Source organism: Pagrus major, chromosome 15, assembly GCF_040436345.1.
Source record: "Pagrus major chromosome 15, Pma_NU_1.0".
Lineage (NCBI taxonomy): Eukaryota > Metazoa > Chordata > Actinopteri > Spariformes > Sparidae > Pagrus > Pagrus major.
Window position 1 is genome coordinate 5,220,052 of NC_133229.1, and position 26,498 is coordinate 5,246,549.

General features: G+C 38.4%; 2 protein-coding genes and 1 long non-coding RNA gene across 3 annotated transcripts; all 3 read left to right on the forward strand.

The window, feature by feature from the left end:
• The first annotated feature begins 4,701 nt into the window (after window positions 1-4,701).
• LOC141009693 (polymeric immunoglobulin receptor-like) lies at window positions 4,702-5,618 on the forward strand. The gene is made up of 3 exons (XM_073482385.1): window positions 4,702-4,714; window positions 4,880-5,200; window positions 5,311-5,618. The coding sequence occupies exons 1-3, from the start codon at window positions 4,702-4,704 to the stop codon at window positions 5,616-5,618; spliced, it is 642 nt and encodes a 213-aa protein (XP_073338486.1).
• Window positions 5,619-5,925: 307 nt separating this feature from the next.
• On the forward strand, window positions 5,926-7,126 carry LOC141009860 (uncharacterized). Its single transcript, XR_012180157.1, has 4 exons — window positions 5,926-5,978; window positions 6,139-6,173; window positions 6,629-6,685; window positions 6,859-7,126. It is a non-coding gene; the product is annotated as an uncharacterized lncRNA (long non-coding RNA).
• A 7,441-nt stretch (window positions 7,127-14,567) lies between these two features.
• vdac2 (voltage-dependent anion channel 2) lies at window positions 14,568-22,327 on the forward strand. Its single transcript, XM_073481760.1, has 9 exons — window positions 14,568-14,676; window positions 16,045-16,116; window positions 16,238-16,287; window positions 16,824-16,976; window positions 17,099-17,151; window positions 18,790-19,017; window positions 19,850-20,000; window positions 20,096-20,153; window positions 21,337-22,327. Exons 2-9 carry the CDS (start codon window positions 16,050-16,052, stop codon window positions 21,426-21,428), a joined length of 852 nt encoding a protein of 283 aa, XP_073337861.1. The 5' UTR covers window positions 14,568-14,676; window positions 16,045-16,049; the 3' UTR covers window positions 21,429-22,327.
• The last annotated feature ends 4,171 nt before the right edge of the window (window positions 22,328-26,498 follow it).

A 26,498-nucleotide genomic window follows, 5' to 3' on the forward strand; every position in this document is an offset into this window, starting at 1 on the left:
TTCTGATCTACCTACATGGGGCTACACACACATGCACACATACACACACATACATACACACACACACACACACACTGACCTCTAACACTCACTTTCTCACACACATACAATTTCAAAGCTACAGATGTGTAAACCTAATTTTATCACAACTTCCGATCTACCTACATGGGGCTACACACACGCACACATACATGCACACACACACACACACACACACACACACACTGACCTCTAACACTCACTTTCTCACACACACATACAATTTCAAAGCTATAGATGTGTAAACCTAATTTCATCACAACTTCCGATCTACCTACATGGGGCTACACACACGCACACATACATGCACACACACACTGACTTCTAACACTCACTTTCTCTCTCTCACACACACACACACACACACACACAATTTCAAAGCTACAGATGTGTAAACCTAATTTCATCACAACTTCTGATCTACCCACATGGGGCTACACACATGCACACTCACACACACACACACACACACTTGCACACACACACAAACACACACACACACACACACACTCAATGACCTCTAACACTTACTCACACACACACACACACAACTTCAAAGCTACAGATGTGTAAACCTAATTTCATCACAACTTCTGATCTACCTACATGGGGCTACACACACACGCACACATGCGCACACACACACACAAGCGTGCACACACACACACACACACACATTGGGCATTGATATGCCTTCCTCCAATTGGGACATGATAACAATAAACACAACACTAAGTTTACAGCATCCTTGGGGCATTTTATATTTCACTATGCAGCACAATGAACATACACATGCAAGCACACACACACACACACACGCACAATGACCTCTAACACTCACTCACACTCAAAAATTAGGTGTAATTCCATGGAAATTAGGTATATTATACCATACATTACAAAAATGTATGTAAAATTTGTGGTAATGTGTTGGAAACAAGTTGACTAAAAGGTATAACACAGAATTGTGTTATCATTTTATACTTCATGCTTTATAAACAGTCAAACAAGACCGGGTCAATTTGACCCGGGAGGACGACAGGTGTGACTATTTGCTGCCATTCAAAAAAATTAAGTGGTTTCAAAACAATATCCTGACTAAACTTTGACATATACCAGTCTGTGATATTCCATCTACTTGTGTGCCTGTGATCATAACCATAGTGAAAATAATTGAGAATTGCTGCTTTTTTTTTACTCAAAAATGAGGTATAATTTTATGTAAATGAGGTCTATCATACCGTAAATTACAAAAATAAGTGTAAATTATATGTTAGATATGTAAGATATATGTCCACTAAAAAGTTGAAACAAAAAAATTTGGTGATCATTTCATACCTCATGCTTTATAAGCAGTCAAAACAGACCGGGTCAATTTGACCTGAGAGGACAAAAGGTGCATAGTAAATGGGAAGACAATGCGAGGGTTAAGCTTGTCTGCATTATGTTTGTTGGGTATCCTAATTTTATTTTCAAGATGTAAACTCAAAATGTAAATGTATAGAGATAAAACAGGAAACATTATGAGCCTGAAAAGTTGTCCAGGAGGACGCTTGTACAATGTATTGCATTAAATACTTTTACTAATACTTTTAAGCAAAAACAGGTTTTAAGAAATTTTAGCAAATTTATTGGTCCCTGTTTTTACTTTGTCATTATGATATATTGTGTGTAGAATGATGAGGAAAAAGATACATTTTATTTTTTTAAAATGAGTCTATAACGCAACAAAGTTTGGAAAAAATGAAGGGGTATGAAGACTTTTTATAGGCACTGTAATATGAGGATTGTGTGTAAGAGATAAATCTTAATTTTTGCCATAATGGTAAATAATAATTTATTATTTGGTTTGTGTAGGTGAGAGCGATCTGATGCTGGTGTGTGCCATGGTTTGTGTAGGTGAGAGGTGAGAGGTGTTTGTGTTCATGTTGTATTATGTGTCAATTTAGTGTGGTCACACTGTATAGTTGTTGATTTAGTCCAAGTCCTCTGACAACAATGTGGGGCTTCTGCTCCCCTCAAGCACTGCTGCATTTTCATTACTCTGAACCATTGATGGACTTTCATTGTCCTCAGTCACAGATGGTCCACCTGCATCATTGTCCTCAGACATGGATGGTCCACTTGCATTATCCACCTGCCACCATATAACAAAAATAGTGTTTAAAAATCAGATTGAAATTACAGGCCATTGAATACGCAGTAATTACTGGAAATAACCAAGTAATATTCAAGTAAAATAGATGTAATATCTAGTAATAGCATTACAATGACTTGTAATTACTATATAATATTCAAGTAAACAAGACAGTCTAATAACGGCGTGGCCTCCCCGTGCAGGCTCACTTCGTTCTAGACTGCACCATTGCACACATTCTTATTTGTTGCGCATCAATATGCTCAAATATCTCATTTCAACAAAATTCATACAATACTAGCCCAAACATAAGCCTAATGACAGAAAGGCATCTCAATGTGCATCATAACTCACACATGCCACCTCTAGCAAACATTCATATCTGCTCACAGCTTATCACAAATTGCGTGCTTGTTTTTTTTTTCGGCCAAAGGAAAATGAGGGTGACAACGCCTTTTTTTTAACATTTGTATTTGAACAAATGCTTTACACTGACCTGCGTCCGTCCGTGGGGAGCATATCTCAGGGTATGATATACAGGTTTCAACCATCTTCTGCAGGGTTTTGGGGTGGTTCTTCTGGCAGGCCTCTAAAGATGAAGAAAGACAGAAAAAAAAGATCTAGAAAAGCAGATAGTTGAAGTGTTTTAAGCTGTACTTTATGTAGCTTAAGCTGGACTGGTTAGTTGAATTAGCTGAAGCAGTATCTGAAATGATAATTGATTGTTTTTTAGCAGTTATATAGCGCTTTTCTAAGTACTCAAAGAGCTTCACACTCAATTCATCCACCACCGATGTGTAGCACCCACCTGGGTGATGCACGGCAGCCAGTTTGCGCCAGGATGCTCACCACACATCAGCTATCACAGTGGAGAGTAGAGGAATGAAAGTGCCACATCAAGGGATGATTAGGTGGCCATGATAGAAGGAAGGCCTGTGCGGGAATTTAGCCAGGCCACCAGGGTTTGGGTTAATGGGCCTTCTGAACAATGGGCAGTCCCCGCTTTCACCCGTCATCTCCTCCAGTTGGTCATGCCCAGAATATCAAAAGAACGGTGAGACCTCTAGACCTGAGAATGTTCGTCTTTTGTTAACACATCACATTACAGGAATGTTTCATAAAAAAACATTCTGTAATCTGAGGCCTTAATAACATCCTGAAAACATTTTCCGAATGTTGCAGTGAGAATGTTCTACCTTTGTTAACATATAAAATTGTGGGAATGTTTTATAAAAAACGTGATGTAATCTGAGGCCTTAATCAGAATCAGAATCAGAAATACTTTATTGATCTCCAAAGGGAAATTGCTTACGTTACAGCTGCTCCCATTCAAAGTTCTGAATATGCAGAAAATAATAATAACAATAATGACAATATCTATATATAAAGAACAACAAAAACAAAACAAAAATACAAGAAATGTACACTCCACTAGAATAAATATACATTATACACAGAGCATGTGGGATGTGGGAACATTTCCTGCTAGCTGGGATGTAGAACTTAAAGAGGACCATGTAACTTATCAATGTATTGTGTGGTTACAGAAGGGAGCTGGTGATGTTGATAAAACTATTTTCATCACTTTTGGTGAGAGAAGGACGTTTTTTTGTCAACTTTGCAAAAACTGGACTGCTAAGTCAGTATACCTCAGAAAATGTTATATCCAAATGTAGATTTTTTTTTGAAGTTTTGTGGCATTTTTTATTGATGTCAGAACACTGACACTGTGCCTTTAAGGGCAGCCTCACAGAGCCTCTGGCCATACATACAGCAACTTTTAAACTTAACTTAGTATATCTGTGATGACTAATATGGGGCTAACTTTGTGTATATTTCAATTATTGTCATTCTCCTTAACCATGACGTGTTTGAGTTATCTCAAAGTGGTAAATGGTTATTAATTTAACAAACATGATAATTATATAATCTCATGTGAACTGCTTGATGCAAAATTGAACACTTCAGAAGCTGTTTTCAGACAGCGACATTTGGTTAGCTCTGTCAACAAAGGCATACATGTTGATATTTTAGCATACATGGTAATTCTTTTTTTAATACGTGATGATGTATTTTTGAAGCTGCATACAGCAAGGTGTCAGAGTCCATCTGGTTTTCTGCTTCAACACATGGTGAAGAGGAAGTGAAGTTACACAAGAGAAAAACTTCAGCGAGGGAACCATGCAGTGATATCAAGAGCATTTCATTTTATTTTCAACTGACTGTACAACTTTCTGAAAGCACTAGCTGCATAGATATTTATAGACATCATCTTAATAACCAATGTAAGACAACTTCCTGACAGTTGGAGGAAGAGAAATTTAAAGTGGTACAATTAGGAAATTTAGGAAGTAGACAGTCAGTCTTGCTGTGCACCGGCTCGTGTCGTTTTCTCTGCTCACTCACTGACATGGCTGTTCATCTCAGCTTTCTTCTCCTCCTCACTGGACTCACAGGTCAGTCACAGGAAACATTTTATAATTGTGTATGTCTAATGCTTCTAATGTTCACAAGATGATATAATAATGATAACTGCTGGTGAGACAAGTTTTGTCCTAGTTTTTAATTAATAGATTTTGAAGACTATAATGAGTTAGTATGTGAAACAACAACTGATATGAAAGTCTACATTAGGCAAGTCATATGAATGAAAATATTATTGTGAATATGTCCATTAAAATGTTGCATTTGTTGTTGTTGCAGGAATTCACAGCATAACTACAGTCAGTAAAGTGTCAGTGAAGGCTGGAGGCTCCGTCTCTATCCCATGTCTCTATGAGTCACGATACATAAACAATGTAAAATACTTATGTAATGGATATTATTGGAACTCCTGCTCATATGCAGTTAAAACACACAAACAAAGTTCAGGGAAGTTTTCAATCTCTGATGACAAAATCCAAAGAATCTTCACTGTGACCATAAAAAATCTGATGGAACAGGACACTGGTTATTACTGGTGTGTTGTGGAGATTAATGATGGGGGAGATAATGGAAAGTATTTCCACCTGTCAGTCACCAGAGGTAAGATCTCTGCACATTTCAAATCTTTTGTGAAAGTATACATCCATCAGTTGTTAATGCTGTAACACTTTGGAAAAAGGTATCCAGAATTTGATTTGTTTCCCCTCCAGGTGCACCCAGTCTCTATGTGGCTCATCAGGAGATTACAGGAGTAATTGGAGAGAAAATAACCATCAAGTGTTACCATGGTTATCCTGGAGTGATACAGTGGTGCAGGCTGGGCGGCTCCTGTGTGACGGAGCCATCTGGATTAATAGATGGAACAGAAGTGACCACTGATAGGAGTGTCCCCAATGTTTTTACTGTGGCTATGATTGTGCTGAAGACAGAGAGCAGCGGCTGGTATTGGTGTGTGCAGGGAGACTTACAGATGCCAGTGCATTTAACTGTTCATGAGAAATCTACAACTGGTGAGTAATATCAGTAATTATATATTCTGAATATACAATTGTAAATTATAATCTTGATCTAATATAGATAAGATATTATGATTCATTAGTACGGCAACAAGTTCAATTTGTGAATCTCACCTCCGTTTTGCAGAAAAAGCACCAACCACAGTTGACAGTGAAGAGCACAGGTCAGAAGTTTTGCATGTACATGAAGCTACATTGTTGTTGTTTAAACCAGTCTGTTTACCTTAATTATTTTGTATTGTGTGTTTTAAATGCATGCTGCAGGGATCAAGTTGACCTAAAGAGCATCATCATCCCTTTGAGTTTGTTGATCCTTGCTCTCATGGTGACCTTGTTCGTCTGGTTTATGTTAAAAAGACACAGTAAGTCTAGCCTGATATTTAATAAATCTAACTCATACCTGTTTATTTATTTACCTCTTTATTATTCATAAATATTTATACTTTAAATGTAGACTATTGTGCATTCATGTCATTGAGCAGTGACAGTTTGTAAAAGGAGTTTTCACTGTTTCACTTTTAGAGCTGACCAAAGTAGAATCGTCAACCACAACAGCAGTAAGATATGTTGATTCATTTCCCAGCAACAAGACAGAGACATGCTATTGTGAACGTTAGCTTAACTTGCAGTGATACCAAGGGAAATCAAGCTAATACAGGAGAATATCAAACCTTGTGGGGTTTCTTTTTTTAAGCAGGTCATATAATAATCATATAATTTGGTGAATAGAAAAATGGTGAATTCCAACCAGAGCTAGAAAAGAGCTAAAAGAAGAAGAAGAAGAAGAAGAAGAAGAAGAAGAGCATCAAGTGTATTATTTTGAAAATAACCACAGAATGGTATAGAATAAGGTTTTAGTAACTCTGGTCATTCCACTGATCTTGTGTTCGCCTTAAAAAAGGAAGTATTTATTTACTGTCATGTTTAAGTCATCAAACCTGATCATGTCTGATAAAACAGCGTTAAGCTGCCTTCATTTTCTGTAATAACATTCAGTTTGTTCTTTCATCAGGCTGAAGAGGAAGTAACATACAGTGATGTTAAGCATGTGAGACGTTCTTCAGACAAGGTAATCCGTAACTTGTGGTACCATTAACGACACTAAAAGACACTCAACTAGAACTTAATGTCTCACCGTGCACATATGTTATTGATTAAAGCAAAAAGCAACAACGAAAGAAACATAAACGGTTAAACTGCGTAACTGATCTGTTTCTTGTCTGTCTCTTCCTGTCCACTCAGAGGTCAGATGCTGAGATGAAGAGTGATGTGGACGTGGTGTACAGCTCTGTTGTTACACAGGGTGAATTATAAGATCTGAACCCAGCCTCATACACTTTCTCACATTCATGGTGAAGCTTTTTCGCACAGGTTTTTAGCCACGTTTACAACATGGCTGTAGTGATGAGGATGTAAGTCTGTCTACCTGCCACTGAAGTATAACATAGAGCCATGTTGTAAATTGTGTTATGCCATCCAATACATTTAATAGTTATTACAATTAAGATAATTGGCCGTTTGAATGTAAGATGTGCTTTCACATGTGTTTTATTGGATAGTACCTTTTATTGATGTGTGTTTTGCCATATTAAGATTTGTGCTCCATTAGCCTGTCCTGCTATTGTGCAGTTGGAGTTGGCTCCTTTTAAATGTTTCAGTGCAGTGTGCACACTGATCTTCAACAGGGCAGGATGTGGAGCAACACTTTTTTTGACTTTTTTTTTTGACTATGTTTTTTGGTTGTAAGAAAGTCATCATACAAATAAAATACACATTTTGTGTTGATTTTGTTGTTTGTGATGTCTGTGGAATAAATATCAGGGTTTTACTCACTCCGTGCCTCATCATTGGATATTCAATCAGGGGGAGTTGTTAGACTACACATGTCAGAACCCTTCACATCCTGCAGTGGCACCAAAGGTTTTTAACAAGTTGCCACTACAGTCAGGTCAACACTTTTTGTTTATGACCACTAGACTCAGATTTGCCTTGTCCTTAGAGCTAATTAGCAAATGTTAGCATGTTTACACGAAGTAAGATGATGAACACGGCAAACACATGTACCTGATAGTATGTTAGTATGGACACTGTGGAGAAGTTTAGCATGCTAAAGTTAGCATTTGGCTCAAAGCACCAGTGTGTACAGTGAACAGCCTCAGAAGTGCTGGAATGGATGTAGATGCTTTATGGTTTATCTTTAATCTTTCTTCCTAATTGTTAGTATTGTTCTGTTTTCCAACAGCTCGAAGCAAAAGCTGAGAATGTTACATGACAGATGTGACCCCTACCCCGGCATCTAATCATCTACTCAGTGTTTTTTGTTCTTTTTCTCAAATGACAGTGTTGCAATGTGTTTTCATCACTATCGTTTGGCTTTGCAGTAACTTATTTCTACTTCTTGTATTTTGAGGTTTCACACCTCTTCTCTATTCTTTAGTAAGGAGGTGTAAAAACCCTGGGCCCAGGTTTTTTGTATATGAAGTGACAATCAGGAATTAGAAAATCATTCTGTCAGTGCGCTTGTTCATGCAGTTGAGTCTTACTCTGCTCTCTCTCTGACATGGCTGTTACCCTCAGCTTCCTCCTCATCTTCATCGTACTAAAAGGTCAGTCGAAGGTCATGTTACAATTTATAGCTATGCCTTTTTAAGCTTCTAATGGTCTAATGATGATGCTCATGAGGACAAGTATATTTAGTAAAATCCTCAAGCTTTTGTTTAATATTTAAAAAATATATATTGGCCTGAAATGTAAAACAACAGCTAATGAACATCTACAACAGGCAGGTCATATAAAGGAAGATTGTTTTTTGTGAATATATTCATTAAAGTGCTGTATTTGTTGTTGTTGCAGGAATTCACAGCATAACTACAGTCAGTAAAGTGTCAGTGAAGGCTGGAGGCTCCGTCTCTATCCCATGTCTCTATGAGTCACGATACATAAACAATGTGAAATACTTATGTAAAGGATCTGATTGGATCTCCTGCTCATATGCAGTTAAAACAAACAGACAAAGTTCAGGAAAGTTTTCAATCTCTGATGACAAAATCCAAAGAATCTTCACTGTGACCATAAAAGATCTGATGGAACAGGACACTGGTTATTACTGGTGTGTTGTGGAGAGTAATAATGGGGGAGATGAAGGAAAGTATTTTCACCTGTCAGTCACCAGAGGTAAGAACCCTTTAGGCATATTTATTCAGTTCCTTTGTCTCTCTGCACATTTCAGTTTTTGTCAGTCAAAAGTTATGACACTACATGTCAAATTTGTGAAAGTATGCATCCATCAGTTGTTAATGCTGTAACACTTTTGAAAAAGGTATCCACAAATTGATTTGTTTGCCCTCCAGGTGCACCCAGTCTCTATGTGGATCATCAGGAGATTACAGGAGTAATTGGAGAGAAAATAACCATCAAGTGTTACCATCGTTATCCTGGAGTGATACGGTGGTGCAGGCTGGGCGGCTCCTGTGTGACGGAGCCGTCTGGATTAATAGATGGAACAGAAGTGACCATTGATAGGAGTGTCCCCAATGTTTTTACTGTGATGATTGTGCTGAAGACAGAGAGCAGCGGCTGGTATTGGTGTGTGCAGGGAGACTTACAGATGCCAGTGCATTTAACTGTTCGTGAGAACACTTGTAAGTACTACAAGTGATTTAAATTTATTATAACAATCTCTAGCATAAATGTTTGGACTTAAGCCTACAGAAGTGATATGAGCATTAATTATTATCATATTATAATGGTAATCATTGGGCAATTTTCAATTATACACCCACAGCACAGTTAATCACCGTGTCACCAACTCCTGCAAGTGAAGCGCCCACAGCTCAGCATGACCAGCCAAGGTTGGTGTAGCCTTTGCTTTACCTTACAGTATTCAGAGAACTGCAGCCATTTTGTGGTCCATCTTTATATGTGTTTTACTGACACTTAATAAGTTTGAGATTCATTTAAATTAACAATTACAGTTTTGTGAAACTGTTGCATGTTTTATAACCAAGATGATGAAAAGATTTTAGACTATATTGTGATGCCTATGAAAATATAAGCTTTTTTTTTCTTTTTTTTTAAAATTAATTTCTATTGTGTGCTTAAAATGTGCAGTTCCTCCAGTTTCTCAACAAGTTTTATCATCCGTCTGAGCCTGTTGGTCTTGTTTGTAATGGTGACCTCGTTCATCTTGTTTATGGTCAAAAGACACAGTAAGTATACGGTAAAGTGATGAGTTCATGTGAGAAACAATGTGGTTATTCTGAAATATTTAGTTTGAAATGAGGACTATTGTGAATTATTGTCATTGAGCATTCTCAGTCAGTCATTTTATTGTCTCTCTTTTAGACCAGAGAAAAGAGTCTTCAGCCACAACAACGGTAAAACATGCAGATTCATTTCCCAATAAATGTTTTCACAGAGAAGGCTTTTTACTATGTATACTATGTGTACTGTAGCATTTTTTATTCATAAGAAGGTACAGTCACCACAGCTGGAACTCAACCAATCATGTCTTTGATCATAAAGCTATACTATAGTCTTGGAAAGATGGTCATGTTGGTGTAATCTAATAAACTTGTGTATTCTTTCTGTAAATGACATTTGTTTGTCTCCTTCTCAGGAACAACAGGAGGAAGTAAGATACACATCAGACGGTGCTGTAACCTTCAACCTTTAAAGCATAGTATGTTACACACACCAGTGCATTTAAATGCTTTTTTTGTTTTACAATCGTCACCTGTAACTAAATTAAACACATTTGAAATTGATCAAACTTTCACATCTATCTCTCCTTCTTTACCCATAGGTCCCATGAGAAGAGTGAAGTGGAAGTAATATGAAGTTCTGTGGTGAAGGGTAGCTTCCTTCCTCATTTCCATCTTTAATTTGTTCTCACAGGTTGAAAATATTGTGTCTCAGCAACAATTGTGTTCCTTTTTTTCAGCGCTTGACATGCTGGCTTTGGCATGTTTTTAAGCTTGTCTGCATTATGTTTGTTGGGTTACTATTGGTATCCTACTTTTATTTTCAAGATGTAAACTCAAAATGTAAATGTATCGAGATAAAACAGGAAAAATTATGAGCCTGAAAAGTTGTCCAGGAGGACATTTGTACAATGTATTGAATTAAATACTTTTACTTATTTGTAAACTTACTTTACTAATACTTTTATTGTATGTGCCCTTTTCATTCCTTTTAAAGTTTGTGCACATTCATATTAAATGTTAAGAGAATAAGTTGTGATGTTTAATGTAACTGAATATAGATAACAGAGCAACACTCAGTGTATGGTGGAGTATAACACCCTTTATAAATAGCTTTGTGAAGCATCAAATATCTAGAACTCAAAGAGGAACATGTAACTTAAGGGAGCTGGTGATGTTGATAAAACTGTATTTCATCACTTTTGATGAGAAAAGGACTTTTTTTCATCAATTTTGCAACAGCTGGACTGCTAAGTCAGTGTACTTCAGTTCATTTTATATTCAAATGTAGATTTTTTTCCAAAGTATTGAAGTTTTGTGGCATTTAAAAATGACTTTGAACTTCACACTTTTCTGAATTAAGAATAACTTATGTATCGATTAAAACCACTTAAAGTTCATTGAGTCTTATGTTTTATTATAAGAGTGTTTTTGTTTGTTTATTTTTATTTTCTACTTGTTAAAGTTTGCTGCATGGAATTACTTTGAGGATGAGAAATGATAACTCCCGTTTGTGCTTGAAAATGTTTAATACATTTTTACTTAGGGATGTCCCGATCAGGTTTTTTTGCCCCCGAGTCCGAGTCCGAGTCCTTTGATTTTGAGGACTTGCCGATATAAAACAATAAAAAATGAAGAAGAGAAAAGAAAATTGTGCAGGATGTCCCTTTTATTATATTTTAACACGTGTACTGTTGTAAACTGAGCACATAGGAGGTAGGCAGCTTGAACATTCTTAAGTCAGTACAAAAAAATATTCTTCACATTAGAAGTAGAACAACTACTAGTGCAACATTAGAACTTAGTGCAATCACAGACTCAATAGTCTAGTATATCACAGACTCAATATAGTCTAGTACAAATATAGCAGCTTAACTTAAAATGCCAGTCAGGCATTAAAATATAAAATAAAACAAATGAACAAATAAAACAAATTTAAATGAAAGTGACTAAAGTAAGGCCAGTATTGTGCTTTTTGAAAGCTTCATCCACTGTGGGCTGGATAGCCTTCGGCTTGGTTGCCTGTGTAAACTGTGTGTATTGCGCTGGGTGTTTATTTTTCAGGTGTCGTATCAGGTTAGTGGTGTTAAAAGCAGCTTTGTCCTTGCCACCCCTCGAAATCCCCATTTGACAAATCTTACAGTTTGCGATAGCATCGTTCTCCTCGTTCACTCTGAAGTAATTCCACACAACAGACATGATAGCAGAGGGCTGCTTCAGCTTCAAAACAAACAGGCGTGCTCTGCGCGCATGCGGTGTTTCTGCGAGCTGTCTGTCTCTTGCAGAAAGGGCTCTGGCTGTGTGTCATGTGACACACACAGACAAGGTCTGACTCGGTGCGGTGCGGTGGTAGTAAATACTAATTTTATTCGAATTTATGTTTAATCACCAATAGCCAATATATTAAAAACTGATAAAAAATAATGACTTTCAATATATATATGTATATATACAGTGCCGGCCCTGACCAATTTGGTGCCCTAGGCAAGATTGTGGCTGGCGCCCCCTTGCATCGCAGTCAATTTGACAATCAATTTTCATACACTCACACAGAAACTACATGTATGTATTCAAGATTTTATTTCTTTTAAGTCAAAAATATCACACCAAATAAAAACTGAAGAAAGAAACAAGTGATAAATAAAAAATACAATATAAATAAGGTATTGCACTGGTATACTATTGGTATTAAAGAATATTCTATTTACATACAAAATAAAAACAGTCTGTATTCTTTGGGAGGAAACCTTTTTCAGCAGAAGCAGTGCAAGCTATCATTATTTTTTGAGTAGATCAGCCAGCTTCTTTTGACTCTGGTAAAAAAGTCATGTGGACACTTTATCCCATCTTTGTTTTTGGGATATGTGTAACTGTTTCTTATTTGAAATGGTCGTCTGTGAACTAACTCCTTTCTTACTTTGTCAGTTAGAAGAGAAGGCCAGTCAGCAGGGTCTACTGGTGCAGCCTTTAGTCCTGATGCTGTGTCACTCTCTGTGCTGAGGTAGAGGACAGGAGCACCTGATGCTGTGTCACTGGCGGTGGTGGTGAAATATTTTAAAAGTGCATCTGAAGAGAGAAGAGAAGTATGTGACCACTGGATGTTACATTTTAAAATACAATGAGATTCATTAAATTTTATCGTCAGTGCAATGCAGTTCAGTCTAACCAGAGTGCAAAAAGCAGTAAAGTGCAGTGAAATTTATATATGTGTATATATATATGTAGCCTATGAATGATATGGGAAAGCTAAGGTATGGAGTATTAACAGTAATACACTTTAACTGCACTTTAACACTGATGTAAACTTTAACAAACACAAACTGTGACACAATAAACCAAAGTCTTACAACTGCCCTGTTACTTATAAAGTGGATGGAAAACTCAGAGCATTTTAACTGACATACAAGCAGGAAAACACAGCCAGCAGGTTAAAATAACACCTGAACAGGCCTGACGTTAACTTTCCAAATGTCCCTGATGAGTGTAAGGTGGAGTAACATTAACTTCCGTCGACTCAGCTATTTACTGATTATGAAACAATGCTACTACCGTCCGAAGTAAGCTAGCAAGCTAACACTCTGCTCCAACAACGTAACTACGATCATTAAACTATTAGTTTGATTCACTTAATCACATTGACGTCACTGTACCTCTTTCTTTTTCACGTTTTTCTTCCTCTGCTTTCCTTCTTGTCCTCCCCTGGGCGCGGATGGTTTCAGTCTATTGGACTTTGTAGTTCCGTACAGTATCAATAAACGTCTCTCTTGGGTCACGGTCCGGTCAGATTCAGGCAGCTCGCCTCTCGACCCCGCCCCCCACCCTCACAGAGGGCAGGTACAGTGCAACGAGCCAGGAACCCAGAAAAAAGGCCTCTCCAATATTTAATAGGCTTTGCAATAAGGTTATGTTGCTGTGGGCTTATATAATATTTCTAAATAATATTAGTAATAGCACTGGTAAAAAATAGTATTTTTTTTTCTCCCCCTGTTTGCGGCGCCCCCCGTGGATGACGGCGCCCTTAGCATTTGCCTATACTGCCTATGCCCAGGGCCGGCCCTGTATATATATATACATATATATATCCGATCCCTGATCGGCTCATAACGTCCGAGTCCGGATCGAGTCTGCAATCACGTGATCGGCCCCGATTTCCGATCACGTGATCGGATCGGGACAACTCTATTTTTACTTACTTTGCATCTATAGCATTACATTACAACATGTAGTCTATATTGTTGGGGAAGCTACTAAACTGGGACAGCAGTAACAGCAAAACTATATTTAGGCTACTTCATAGCATGCTACAAGCTACTTGGAAAAAGTAAACAAATTAAGGCCACTTTAGGAAACAGCTTCTGCTAGTTATGATAAACAAATTACCTCAATTGTGTCCAGAACAATTCAGAAATACACAATATGTTGCTCTTCAAAGGAGGCCAGTTATTTAGCTCAGTGCTATGGTGCCGAAAATTGGCTTTCATTGAGTTATTTAAAGGGGTAAATAAAAGAATAGGCAAGAAACAAGGCATATTATATAAAATGTACATGAAATGTGAATAATAAATAAATAAATAAATAAATAAATAAATAAATGAATGAATGAATGAATACTTACTTACTTACTTACTTACTTACCACTAGCACAGTGACGCTGTCATGTCTGACGTGAAACCATTTTTGTTCAGGCACATTTGTGGCCGCCCGGGGTCCTGAGCCGGGATGTGATAGGTCTGGATTTCATTGCAGTGCAGTCTCCTTCAGCTCGCCCTCCAACCGGTGACGCCTGCCTCGGCCGTGCGGTGTGAGGAACATCTCTAATAAAGTCACTTTAGTTTACCGGTAGCCCCATCCTTTACTGGTAAGCGAGCCATTCATTCAGTCTGAAGCTGTTAATGAACTCTAGAACTAGCAGGAATGAGTTTTTAAGCGTGCTTTACACACACCGGTACTCTGCAGGCTAGCAAAGTTAGCTAAGCTAGCTGCACTCGGCATGCTGCGTCTGACACATGTCAAGTAACAGCAGGAGAGTTTTGCTTTGTATTGCACGTCTCGTGTCACGTATAAAAGCGGCAGGTGTGCTACAAAGATGCACTCAGAAAATATTTTAAAAACTACCACTTTAATGTCAGCGATCGTTACGTTAACCTCCCTACGGCCTAGTTAGCAGCAGTTGGCTGGTGATGCCAGTGAAGGGGCTAATTAACAAATCCCGCTAATTGGTAGTGGCATGTGCCTTGCCACACCTAGCGGTGCCTGCCAATTCACGTGGAGTAGTTTAATAAAGGCCAGGCCTGAATTAGTTACTCCAGTGCGGCAAAATGGCTCCTCTCAGTCAGTAACCTTGTCCACCGGTTGTCACACTTGTACTGCTGTGACTACCTACAGCACTGAAATGCTGTTACTGTGTCAGAGGTGTTTGAAATAAAAGCGAAACTAGACTTGTGATTGTCATAGTCAGCAATTAAAACCACAACTTGTAAACGGAAAGTTATTTCATTTTGGAGAGAGGGTTTGACAAAGTGCAGCAAAGGCCAGATATCCCACAGTGTTGTACTGTATGAGCTGACTGATGCAATAGAGACAGGTTAGGCTTTGCAGCGAGAAAGATCCAGCATCTGGTCATTAACATGATGGTATCGAGATATTAGTTATACATACCCACCAATTCAAGGTCTAGCTCTCCACTCAACAGGTGTGACAACCATAGAAGGAACAGTGTAGTAACCAGCATCCTCATGTGAATCAGGATAGGTCTTGTTTTACTCAAAGAATAAATGCATCCTCTTTATTAGCCAGTGCTTTGCACAAATCTTTTGATTAAGGAGTGTGTACTCTCTTTTTGCCCAAATCATTTTCACAAGAGATCATAGTTTAATGGAAGTTGTATACTGTAACCTCACAGTACAATACTAAGTCATGTGTGCATGAGTCTTATATTCATAAGAGACAACAGTCCCAGCAGTCTCTCGAGACCACATATTGGTGCCCGTTATGTCATAAGACACATCAGCTTGCTACCTAACAGTTTAGGAGATTTACAGCAGTTATATCAGAGTAATATACATGTCACAGTCCTTATGGCACAGTGTAGGTGAATTGAATTGTTAGGTCATTGTGCCAATACATTTTGGGTTTCTTTCTAATGTTTTCTTTGCAAACAAGCTGGTGGAAATGCACTAAAGTTCTGAATAATATTTTTAGCATTGTGTTTTGCTTCTGTCTACAGATACAATGGCTGTGCCTCCCTGCTATGCTGACCTGGGCAAGTCTGCCAAGGACATCTTCAACAAAGGCTATGGTAGGGTTTCTCATAATCTAGCAAACTCGTGCCAGGATGTTAACATTTCCCCACTACCAAGTCTTGTTGATGTTGTATTCGAGCTTTGAAATTATTTGAACAAAACTCATCTTTTCTTCAGGATTTGGCTTGGTGAAGCTTGATGTCAAGACGAAGTCAGCCAGTGGAGTGGTAAGGTCATTTCTTTGTGGATTAAGAATGGAAGACTGACCTACTTCACAGTCACTAAAGTTGCATATATGATGTACAATTGTGCAATATAAATGTTAAGTTCACAACAATTAATGGTTATGGCACTCGCCGGTTCTGTTTTGAGAAATACTTTATTGGCGTTTTCACCCATAAAGGTAGCAAGCCATCACCAAGAACAATAAAGTCCAACCACAGTAAATGTGCCAGTTGAGACTACAAAGCCTGCAAGTCATTATTATATTATCATAATTATAGCAAATAGTCTAATGTTTTACGATATATTTTCTGTAAAAAAATGTTGAACAGATTTCACAATCAATAGCCCAACTTCTTCAGATCTCACTTTTTGTTTGGTTTTTAGCATAAAATATGGGATTTGGGGATTTATTTATTTTTCTTAAGGTACAAAGAATGAAACTAAATGAGTTTCTGGTGATTTGTAATAACATCATCCACAGTAACTTGTCTTTAATTTTCTCCTGTTATTGTAATTTCTCTGAAATTGCCCCCTGCAGGAATTCAAAACATCTGGATCCTCAAACACTGATACCAGCAAAGTTGCAGGCAGCCTGGAAACAAAGTACAAGAGGTCCGAATACGGCCTGACTTTCACTGAGAAGTGGAACACTGACAACACCTTGGGAACAGAAATCACTGTTGAAGATCAGGTCAGGAAAATATTCAACATTTATTATAACAGGTTTCAAAAATAAATGTCTAACCAGTGAGCATGACTGGTCAACATTAATTTCTTTCAATGCCAAATGGCTTCCGTTATTGTTTCTTACAGATTGCCAAGGGACTGAAGTTGACTTTTGACACAACCTTCTCACCAAACACTGGGTAAGATCATGGTGTAATAATTAAGAAATTAATGGAAAAAATAGTTACATGCAAACACAGTCTGCTCTGCCTGTTCCTTCTCTACACAAGTCATTTTGGCAACCTGATCTGTGCTGTACGTGCTTGTGACAAGTGTAGTTGTCGGCCATGTGACCCCTCTCTCAATATGGAACTGGTCCGTTGTAACACACTGCTGTGATTGGCTGTCAGGTTTTACAAGTTTCTATTCAATGATGTTTTGCAGTTTGTTGTTCTCTGGGAGGGATAAAAGTGCCCAGATGCTCAGGCAATCCTTAATGCATTTTTATGAGGTGTTAATCACATGAGGAATATGGCCCATGGCCCAGAGGAAGTGTATCCTGTTTCATATCAGGTGTGGGAGGGTTGGTGAGGGTGGAGTAATGTGGCTGCAGACTGGGAAATAAACACCAGACCAGCCCAAGGAAAAAAATAAGATTTTGGCAGTGTCATGGCAAACCTAACTTCTGAGTCAGCCATGACTCAAAGGTCCTTTATTTAAATGTGATTTGTGTTGAAATGGCAGAGTTCAGAGTTCCAGCAATGTGTCTTCTGAAGAAAAATAATGATCTTATCCCATTTGCTATTTGAGCTCAATGCTGGCAGAGTGCGTGTGTTAAGAATTATCTCTGGGGATCAGTGGTTACTGATGTGGGTGCCGCAACACCCTGGGGTGCTTTGAGGATGAGCGAATGGGCATTTGTTTATTTCTGTTAACCAGTCTTCATGATTTTAATGTTTCACTACTTTTTAAAACTTTATTGAATGTTACATTTTGAAAGATATTGAAACGTCAGTAAATATACAAAATAAGCCTTGATGCACATTCTCTTTACAATGTCCCATTGTTTTTGAAAAGTCACTGTACAGATTGTAGCCCCACATGGCTCACTAGTAGAGCCCAACCAATATATAAGCTGATATTGGCCTCAGATTGCTCCATATATTTATCAGAATTTTTTTACTACTTAAAATCGGCATCAGTTCCGTTCCTTTTATTGACTGAACAGTCGATAATCTATCTTTTGAACAATCAGATGGATATCTGGCATGCTATGCAGAGATGCCGTAGTCTTGACACTTCTGTGCTATAAAACTGAACTTGCTGCATGGCAGACCATATAGTCTGCATCTTCAGCAATCTGAAGCTATATATATTTTTTCTTCTTTTTTTGAATCGTCACTGGACAAAAAGCCATCAAGGGTTCCATGCTCGGCGTAAACAGTCATGTTGTGGCCAGTCAATTGATTCGTACAGTGTGAGCATGATAGTCACAGGTTCTGTACAGAAAGGGCGATTTAAAATGTCTGGTAAAAGTGAAACTCAACGAGATAAATGACCCGCGTAAGTTGTCTCACGCTGCCTAAATTGCAGGCAGGCGATGAACTTGATATCATAGTTTGAAGCATTTAGATAATTTGTACTTGTTTGTTGTTTCAAGGTAACACATGATGCAAGAAGATATTTATTTATGCTCACCAGTCAACTTGTCAAACTAAATTTCCTTGTAGCACCATATGCAGTAAATGCAACCCTCTCTCAAATGCTATTTTAATGCCTAATCTGACTTCATTGGGATTTCAGTTGAGGTTAACCAAAGATGTATTTCTCATCAACAGCAAGAAGAGCGGCAAAGTCAAGACGGCCTACAAGCGCGAATACGTTAATATGGGCTGTGATGTCGACTTTGACTTCGCTGGCCCCACCATCCACGGAGCTGCTGTCATCGGCTATGAGGGCTGGCTCGCCGGTTACCAGATGAGCTTCGACACTGCCAAGTCAAAGATGACCCAGAACAACTTTGCCATTGGCTACAAGACGGGAGACTTCCAGCTGCACACCAACGTGTAAGTGCAAGACGTTTCACATAAAGATTGGGTTTTATAACCTGTTTGCACTTTATTCTGTAATTCTGGGTTCAGTTTGCTTGATCTAGAATTATTTATTTTCCTTTAATCTATAAATAGCCTATGAATAGATGACCGTCATTTTTTTATTTAGATATATACTGTATATACAAGTGAGAGAAGGTTGTTTTTTTTTTTGTTTTTTTTTAGCTGTTGGGAAATTGATCAAACATAGGGACCCTCTTAATGGGGATGGATAAGAACATTGTTATGTGTCTAATCAAGCTGCAGGGAAGACGATGGGCACATTATGTTAAATAATGGCAACAAAATGTTCAGCATTAATTTCCAGCTTAAGCAGCATCTACAACATCAAACTGCTGCGGTTTGTTCAATTTCATCCATAAAAATCAGATGCTTTTACTGCCTGTTTACATGCGAGTTTGAAATTTTTTTTTTTGCATTGAAGCTTGTTTACAATAAGTCACAATTACAGTTGGTCTTAAAACTATTGATTTTAAGACAGATTTCTCCTGTAATGATTTCATGCACAGCTCAACACTACAGAGGTAGACATGTCACCATTTCAGAGGTCTTCTTGGCTAATAAATGTATCTGTTACTCACAAATAAAAGGTGGTTCCCAAGAACAGCAGTGTTCCATATTAGCAAGATTTCCCCGTTTGTGACTCAACGATCCAGAATTGAGAAGTGAAAGTGGATTAATGTTTCTACAAGCTGATGGCACGACCTTCAACATATGATATATCACTCTTGTTCCACATTTTGTTTACTGTAGTGTGAGATCTCTCCTATGCTTGTGATTTTTAAAGCAATGACGGTGCTGAGTTTGGAGGCTCCATCTACCAGAAGGTGAGCGACAAGCTGGAGACTGCAGTCAACCTGGCCTGGACCGCTGGCAGCAACAGCACACGCTTCGGTATTGCAGCCAAATACCAGCTGGACAAGGATGCCTCAGTCACTGTAAGCACAGCAGCAGAGACTTTCAGAGTGGGGTTGTGTGAATATTAGTCGTCACCAACTGACTTTTATTCTTTCTTTTTTTTTTCTCTCCATAGGCTAAAGTGAACAACAATAGCCTTGTTGGTGTTGGCTATACCCAGACACTTAGACCAGGTAAGTTGGTTTACAATAAAGGTACATTCATTAAAATTAGATAATGTAGTAATAAGCATTAAGTAATAGTTAACTGTGTCTAGTTATCACTTACTAATGGTGGTCGTTAGACAGGGTATTATGCATTATTTAAGTTTTAACAGATGCTATTAACATTAGTTGGTAAAGTAATAACCATTAACTAACAGTTCCTTATTACAAAATAAGCATTGATTAACTTAACAAATGTGTCTTAACATTAATTACGTGTTCACCCTATTAATTATTATTATTATCATCGTTATTATTACTAAGTAATATTAACATATGGTTGAAGTTGTTAGTTGACATGTATGTCATGAAGTTCACAGCTAAACCACTGTATTAATAAAAAACTATTCATAAAATGTTTAAGGTAATGATCTTATTACTAGTAATCTATTAAATAATGTAACATGAACACAATCAGAAACACAGTTAACTGTTAATTAAAGGTGCAATATGTGACAATTTGCCACACTTTCTTCATACTCCCAACAAATAGGGGCCAGAATACCAGAATAATTCCTAACTGCTACTAACTGTATTCTTTCTGTACATCCATGACTGTAGCTCAGTTTGCTCTACAGCTAGCCGAACTACCAGAGGAATGTTGGTGTTTACACTGCTAGCACAGGAGCTTTTGGCCGCTGGGAGAAAGAGAGGTTTTTGAGGGCCCAGGGCTAGCTGGTCAGCATGCTGACTTCAGCATGCTGACTTCAGCAGATATCTCTTCAACACAATTCAAAGACTTAAGATTTTATTTAGGTTATGAATGTAACATGTCCTACATATTGAACCTTTAACATTAGTTGATGCTTATTCCTGCATTAACTAATGTACCTTTTATTGTAAAGTGTTAACGCAATGGGTTTATAAAAGAAGTTGACAACTTCTGCAGTTGAATATTTGTTTTTTAAAGCACACTTCTGGACTCCACAGTAGAGTCCTTGCACACAGCACTTTAGTTTTGAGAACACGCTCTTTAAATAACTGACCTCAAATAAAACCAGTTATAGCAACTCGCTCACAATCTGTTTTCCTGTCAGCTGTCATTCTCAGAACTCTAAGAATACAACACTTTTGAGGAATGTCATTTTTTTTTTTTGTTTGCGTTTGCACATAGTTGTATAATGGTTAATGTTTGTTCCTCTCTCCTGCGCAGGTGTGAAACTCACCCTGTCTGGCCTGGTCGATGGCAAGAACATCAACGCAGGAGGCCACAAGCTGGGTCTGGGTTTGGAACTGGAAGCCTAAGCTTTCTCCATACTGCAAGGGACTAGGGAATATCAGAAGAATCTGGCCTTAAATGTATGTCCAACTCAAACCAGCAAGGGGATATCTTCAGAGTGATCGGTTCAAAGGCTACGACAACAAACTCTAACTTGTTGAGTACCACTTCAAGTTGGTGCTTCTATCATTGGTATATTTTACCTCTGTTGCTTTTTACTTTGTAGCTGCATATATTCAAGAGAAAGTTGGTGGCATATTATTTATAAATTATGTCATTGTTCCTGTCCAGTACTGCCATAATAATGAAATCCAATTCGTTTGCCTGTCATCATGTCAGTGTGGCTTTTGGTGATAATCCCTGACATCAGTTTACGGTTTTGTGTGGTGAGCGTTTTCATACCTTCGTTCTGATTTTACAATCATAACCATCTGATATTCCTTTGTCATCTACAGTTCTCATTTTCAAATCATGTTAATTACACTAGACTTTTTCTGCTATTATTTAAATACTGCTGCACCCTTCCTGATCATGCACACAAGGACATACTAAAGCTCTGTGATGTTTTGTTTTGCGTCGGCCATCAGGGTTTGTGATGTTCTGTTAAAGCTCCCTTTAAACTGGGTAGTTTTTAGGGATGCTTTTAAAGATGGGTCTGTACGTTTTGAGAGAAGCGTGTTCACTTGGCCGACCAAGCAGACTCAATTTTTGTTCATTCTGTACTAACAGACAACTGGGGGGCACATCATTAATGTTCACAGTAATGCCAAACTATCATTGTCCAGAAGCGGTGTAACTTAAAGTTGCACCTGTGCACTCTTGGAAAGTTCTTACCTGTACTGGGCAGTGACAGAGCCCACAGGAAGTCATGGAGGTCCTTATGTGTATGTATGAATTTTCAATAAAGTCTTTGAACTCCAAAAAATGTGTTTTTAATATGTGATGTTTATCAATACAGGTTTCTAAAAGGTTTACTCAGTGGGATGTGATTGGTTGTTAAAACTGGGCAGTAGTTATGAGTTACATTTACTAGCTTATCTGACATGTACTGTTTTTCTTGAAGCAACATGAGTGTTTACAAACCTAAAGCAGCTTCACAAACTTATTGTAATTCTCACATTTAGTGTTGGACAGTTCTTCAGACATCTACACACCCTCCACCAAAAAAAAAAAAAAAGGGGAACAATGTTTCCATCAGTCATACTGTGTATTTAGACTCCAGTGTCTTAACAGTCTTGTGTATGTGTTACACACCTGAATTTTATGCAGTTTTGGCGATTCCTTCCTGCAAATGAGCTCAAGCTGTCAGATTTAATAAGGAGTGCTAAAGCTGCCTTTTAAAGTCTTTGAAATGTGTCAGGGTTAGTGTGCCACTCGGGTATTTTCAGGAGCTTGGCTCTAAGCCCGAGGCTCTGATTCAGTCTTTGAGTGTCGAGAGGCGTCTTAAGTGATATTTTGGGAAGGAGGATGTGTAATTTCACTGCAAACTCTTTTTATATACTTATACTGTACTTTGGGGATGTAGGGGTCCCAGCACTCTAAAGTCCATTATTAGTTTCTCAGGTGTGTAGGCTTAAAACCTTACCATAGGGAAAAACTAAAAGAAAATGGAAGCTATTAAGGAAACAAAAACAAAGGGAGGCCAGCTCAGATTTTTATGCCCCTGTGCCTGAGATAGCCGTGGCCAGAGGCATTATGTTTTCGGATTGTCTGTCCGTCCATGAACACAAAATCTCAAGAACAGCTTGCCAGACTTTCTTGAAATTTGGAAAGAAGTTCCACCAAGGATGAACTGATTCTATATAGGAGGTCAAAAGTGGAGGACTTTGGGACCTCCTGGCATCACATTCTTGTGAATATGCTATCTCAGAAACACCTTGAGGGGATTTCTTTAAATTTGGAACACATGTCCAGTTGGACTTGAGGATAAACTGGACAGTCAAAGGTCGAGGTCACTAACCCTAACCTCACAAAACATATTTTTAGCCATTTCATTAAAGTATGACAAACAATTGTACTCAAATGTGAAGACATTGTATATAGAAAAAATCACAGGTCTGGCCAGTATTCAACTGCACAACTCTGGAACAGCAACTTGACTGGTGCACGGAGGCAAACAACCACCATGTAGAAATTCTAGCATTACAAAGCAGCAAAACTGAAGAGATTCTCTGTGAACACGAAAGCAACACCGGACAATAAACTAGTTAATGGGCCAATGTGAGCAAACAATCCTTCGCTGGGAGCAGTGAGAGCAGTGAAGAACAGCCTTCAGTAGAGATGATGAATGATATGAGATAAGATCATCTTAATGGAGAACAATGATCTCCATTTATCCTGAAATATTCATCTATCCACATCAGCCCCTTTTCTAGATTTAGACATGTAAACACACCAGTGTGGGCATGCTAAGGTTTAACAGTAAATCTAAAGATTGATTTACTGTAAATCCTTTGTGATATGTATAGAATGTCATTGCCTGTGTATAATAGTGATTATTGTGATTAATTCAGCTGCCTGATATTGATATTGCTGGTCTTCAGTTGGTCTCAGCATCCGTCAGAAGGAGGTTATTTGCACACATAGACACATTTTGACAGTTAGGTACATGTTAATTATGTGTGTATATGTATATATATATATATATATATATATATATATATATATATATATATATATATATATATATATATATATACATTTTATCAACAATATGACTAGCAAAATATCCAGAGGCTTTTTTGATATTGCATTTATTAGTCAGCACACACATTCAAATCTAACTTGGCATCTTTTACATTCATGATTACATTAGTTAAGTCAAATTTTTTTAAAACATCTCAAGTTGATTTAAAGTTCAAAGGCAAAGCTGTTGCCAACAGAAGAATCATGCTCTCTCCTCTCTGTGCTTGCATCAGTGCACACATTAGTTAAGCCATTCTCTGTTTTCAGCTTCACTGTCCCTGATATTTGCCTATCAACTGCTGTTGCATGTAATTTAAGGTGATAATGTTGCATTTTCCTCTTATTTCTCTGACTTGCTGCTCTCCACCTTTTCAGCTTTACCTTCAGGATTATTTATTTTCTCTGAGACTTCAGACAGCTTTGATTTCTGAACCTGGCTGCTCTCTGGCGCCCCCTGGTGTAACTCTTTGTTATCTGCATTGGTACCTGCCTTCTCCTTTGGCAACTCAGTTTGGACTGTTTGGGGTTTTTCACCACTGCTTGGCTTCTGATCCTTAACTTCAGGAAGACTTTTCACATTAGATTCAGGTGGTGACTCTTCAACCTGCCCTTTATTGCTATCATTTTTAGCATCTTGGACACTTTTTGCTACTTTGCTCTCACCTTTTGCAGCTTCGGATTTACTTATTTCCTTTGGCTCTGTATGGCTGTTTTCCTTTTCCTCACTCTTGGTTGTTGTACTTGATGATACTTGAGCCTTTACTGAAAGCTCTCCTGTCTCCACAGACAGAGTGCTCTTTGTGTCTGCTGTAAAATCTGCCGGTTTCTCATCTGTTTCTGAAGCCAAAGTGGCAGCCTTTTCTTGCACTTGAGCAACACTGCTTAGCTCTTGAGTTTTGTCTGGTTCCTTGGACACTTGAGCCAAGGTCTCATCAACAGTCTTCTTCACTTGAGCAGCGATAACGCTGTCTTTCTCGCCTTTTTCATCAGAGTTTTCCAGACTTTTCTCCTCTGCCGGGACCTTTGGCTTTAAATCATCTGCTTTTGAAGGGAGATCTTTCTGATCTGTTTCCATTTTCACTGCAGCGTCTTTCTCTTCTTTTGGTTTTTCTGCTACTTTTTGATGTTGCTCTTTTTCTTCCTCATCAATGTTCTCACTTAATTTGCTTTGAGTATTTGTATCTATGCCACTGTCTCCTCCATTGTCAACTGCTTCTTTACTTTTCTGACCATTTTCACCATCACTCACCTCACCTCCATTCTCTAAATCCCCTGGTGATGCTACTTGATTCTGCTCACTGTCACACATCTGCTCACCATCTTCCTCTCGACTGTCTTTATTATCATCATCCTCCTCCCCCTCCTCACATCCCCCTCTGTCTCTTTTCTCCTGCTCATCCTTTCCCACCTCTGTCTCCTCCGATCCTGTCTCCTCAAACTCTGACATCTCAATTTCCCTGGTTGTCTCCGTTATGATCTCCTCTACAAACTTGTACTGGGGCTCAGCCCGTCTGTGTGGGCCTCCCGGGCGACTGAGGCAAGGCAGGGTGTAAACGGGGGACTGGTGGTAGATGTAGGGCAGGGAGATGTGGGTGTCCGACATGGCGGAGAGCCGGGCCTCCTCACCGCAGAGAAGTTTCCTGCAAGATAGGAAACACAGATTAAATCTGAAATTACCCATATACAGTGCTGATACTTTATTTTAATCCTATATATGAGAAAGATTTGAGGCATGTTTAAAATACTAGTAAAGGGTATTGGCCTTGTAAGATAATCATATACAGTTTTGTATTATTTTATTTCCTTGTATTTATAATCAGTGAAAGGAAATTCTTGACAATTTCTGTGTTCCCCATACTGAAACACTGTATATTTGCATTAGACACACATACACACATACTTTCTTTAATTGTATTGTAAAATGCTTGCTTTGGAGATAATAATGAGGGCTATCACTTTTCAACTATTTTACCATAAAGGGACAGTTCACCCCCTAATCATGTTTCCCCTCTTCCCCATAGTGCCATTTATCCATCTAGATTGTTTTGGTGTGAGATGCCAAGTTTTGGAGATATCAGCCATGTCGGATATCTGCCTTCTCTCGAATGTAATGGAACTAGATGGCACAGCAATGTCATAACCCTGGCCCATCAGGCCAAAACAATCTGGATGGCTAAATAGCACTACAGGGTAGAAGGGAAATATATTTAATTTTGATTTGGGGGTGAATATTGTTCCTTTCAACCCACGTAGATGCAGGACACCTCACCTGTAAGACAGTATCTCCACATCCAAAGCCATCTTGACATTCAGCAGGTCGTGGTATTCCCGCAGGTAACCGGACATGTCAAATTTGCAGTTTATAAGCTCATTTTCAAGTTCTTTGATTGTGTTCTGGAAGAGAAGAGAAG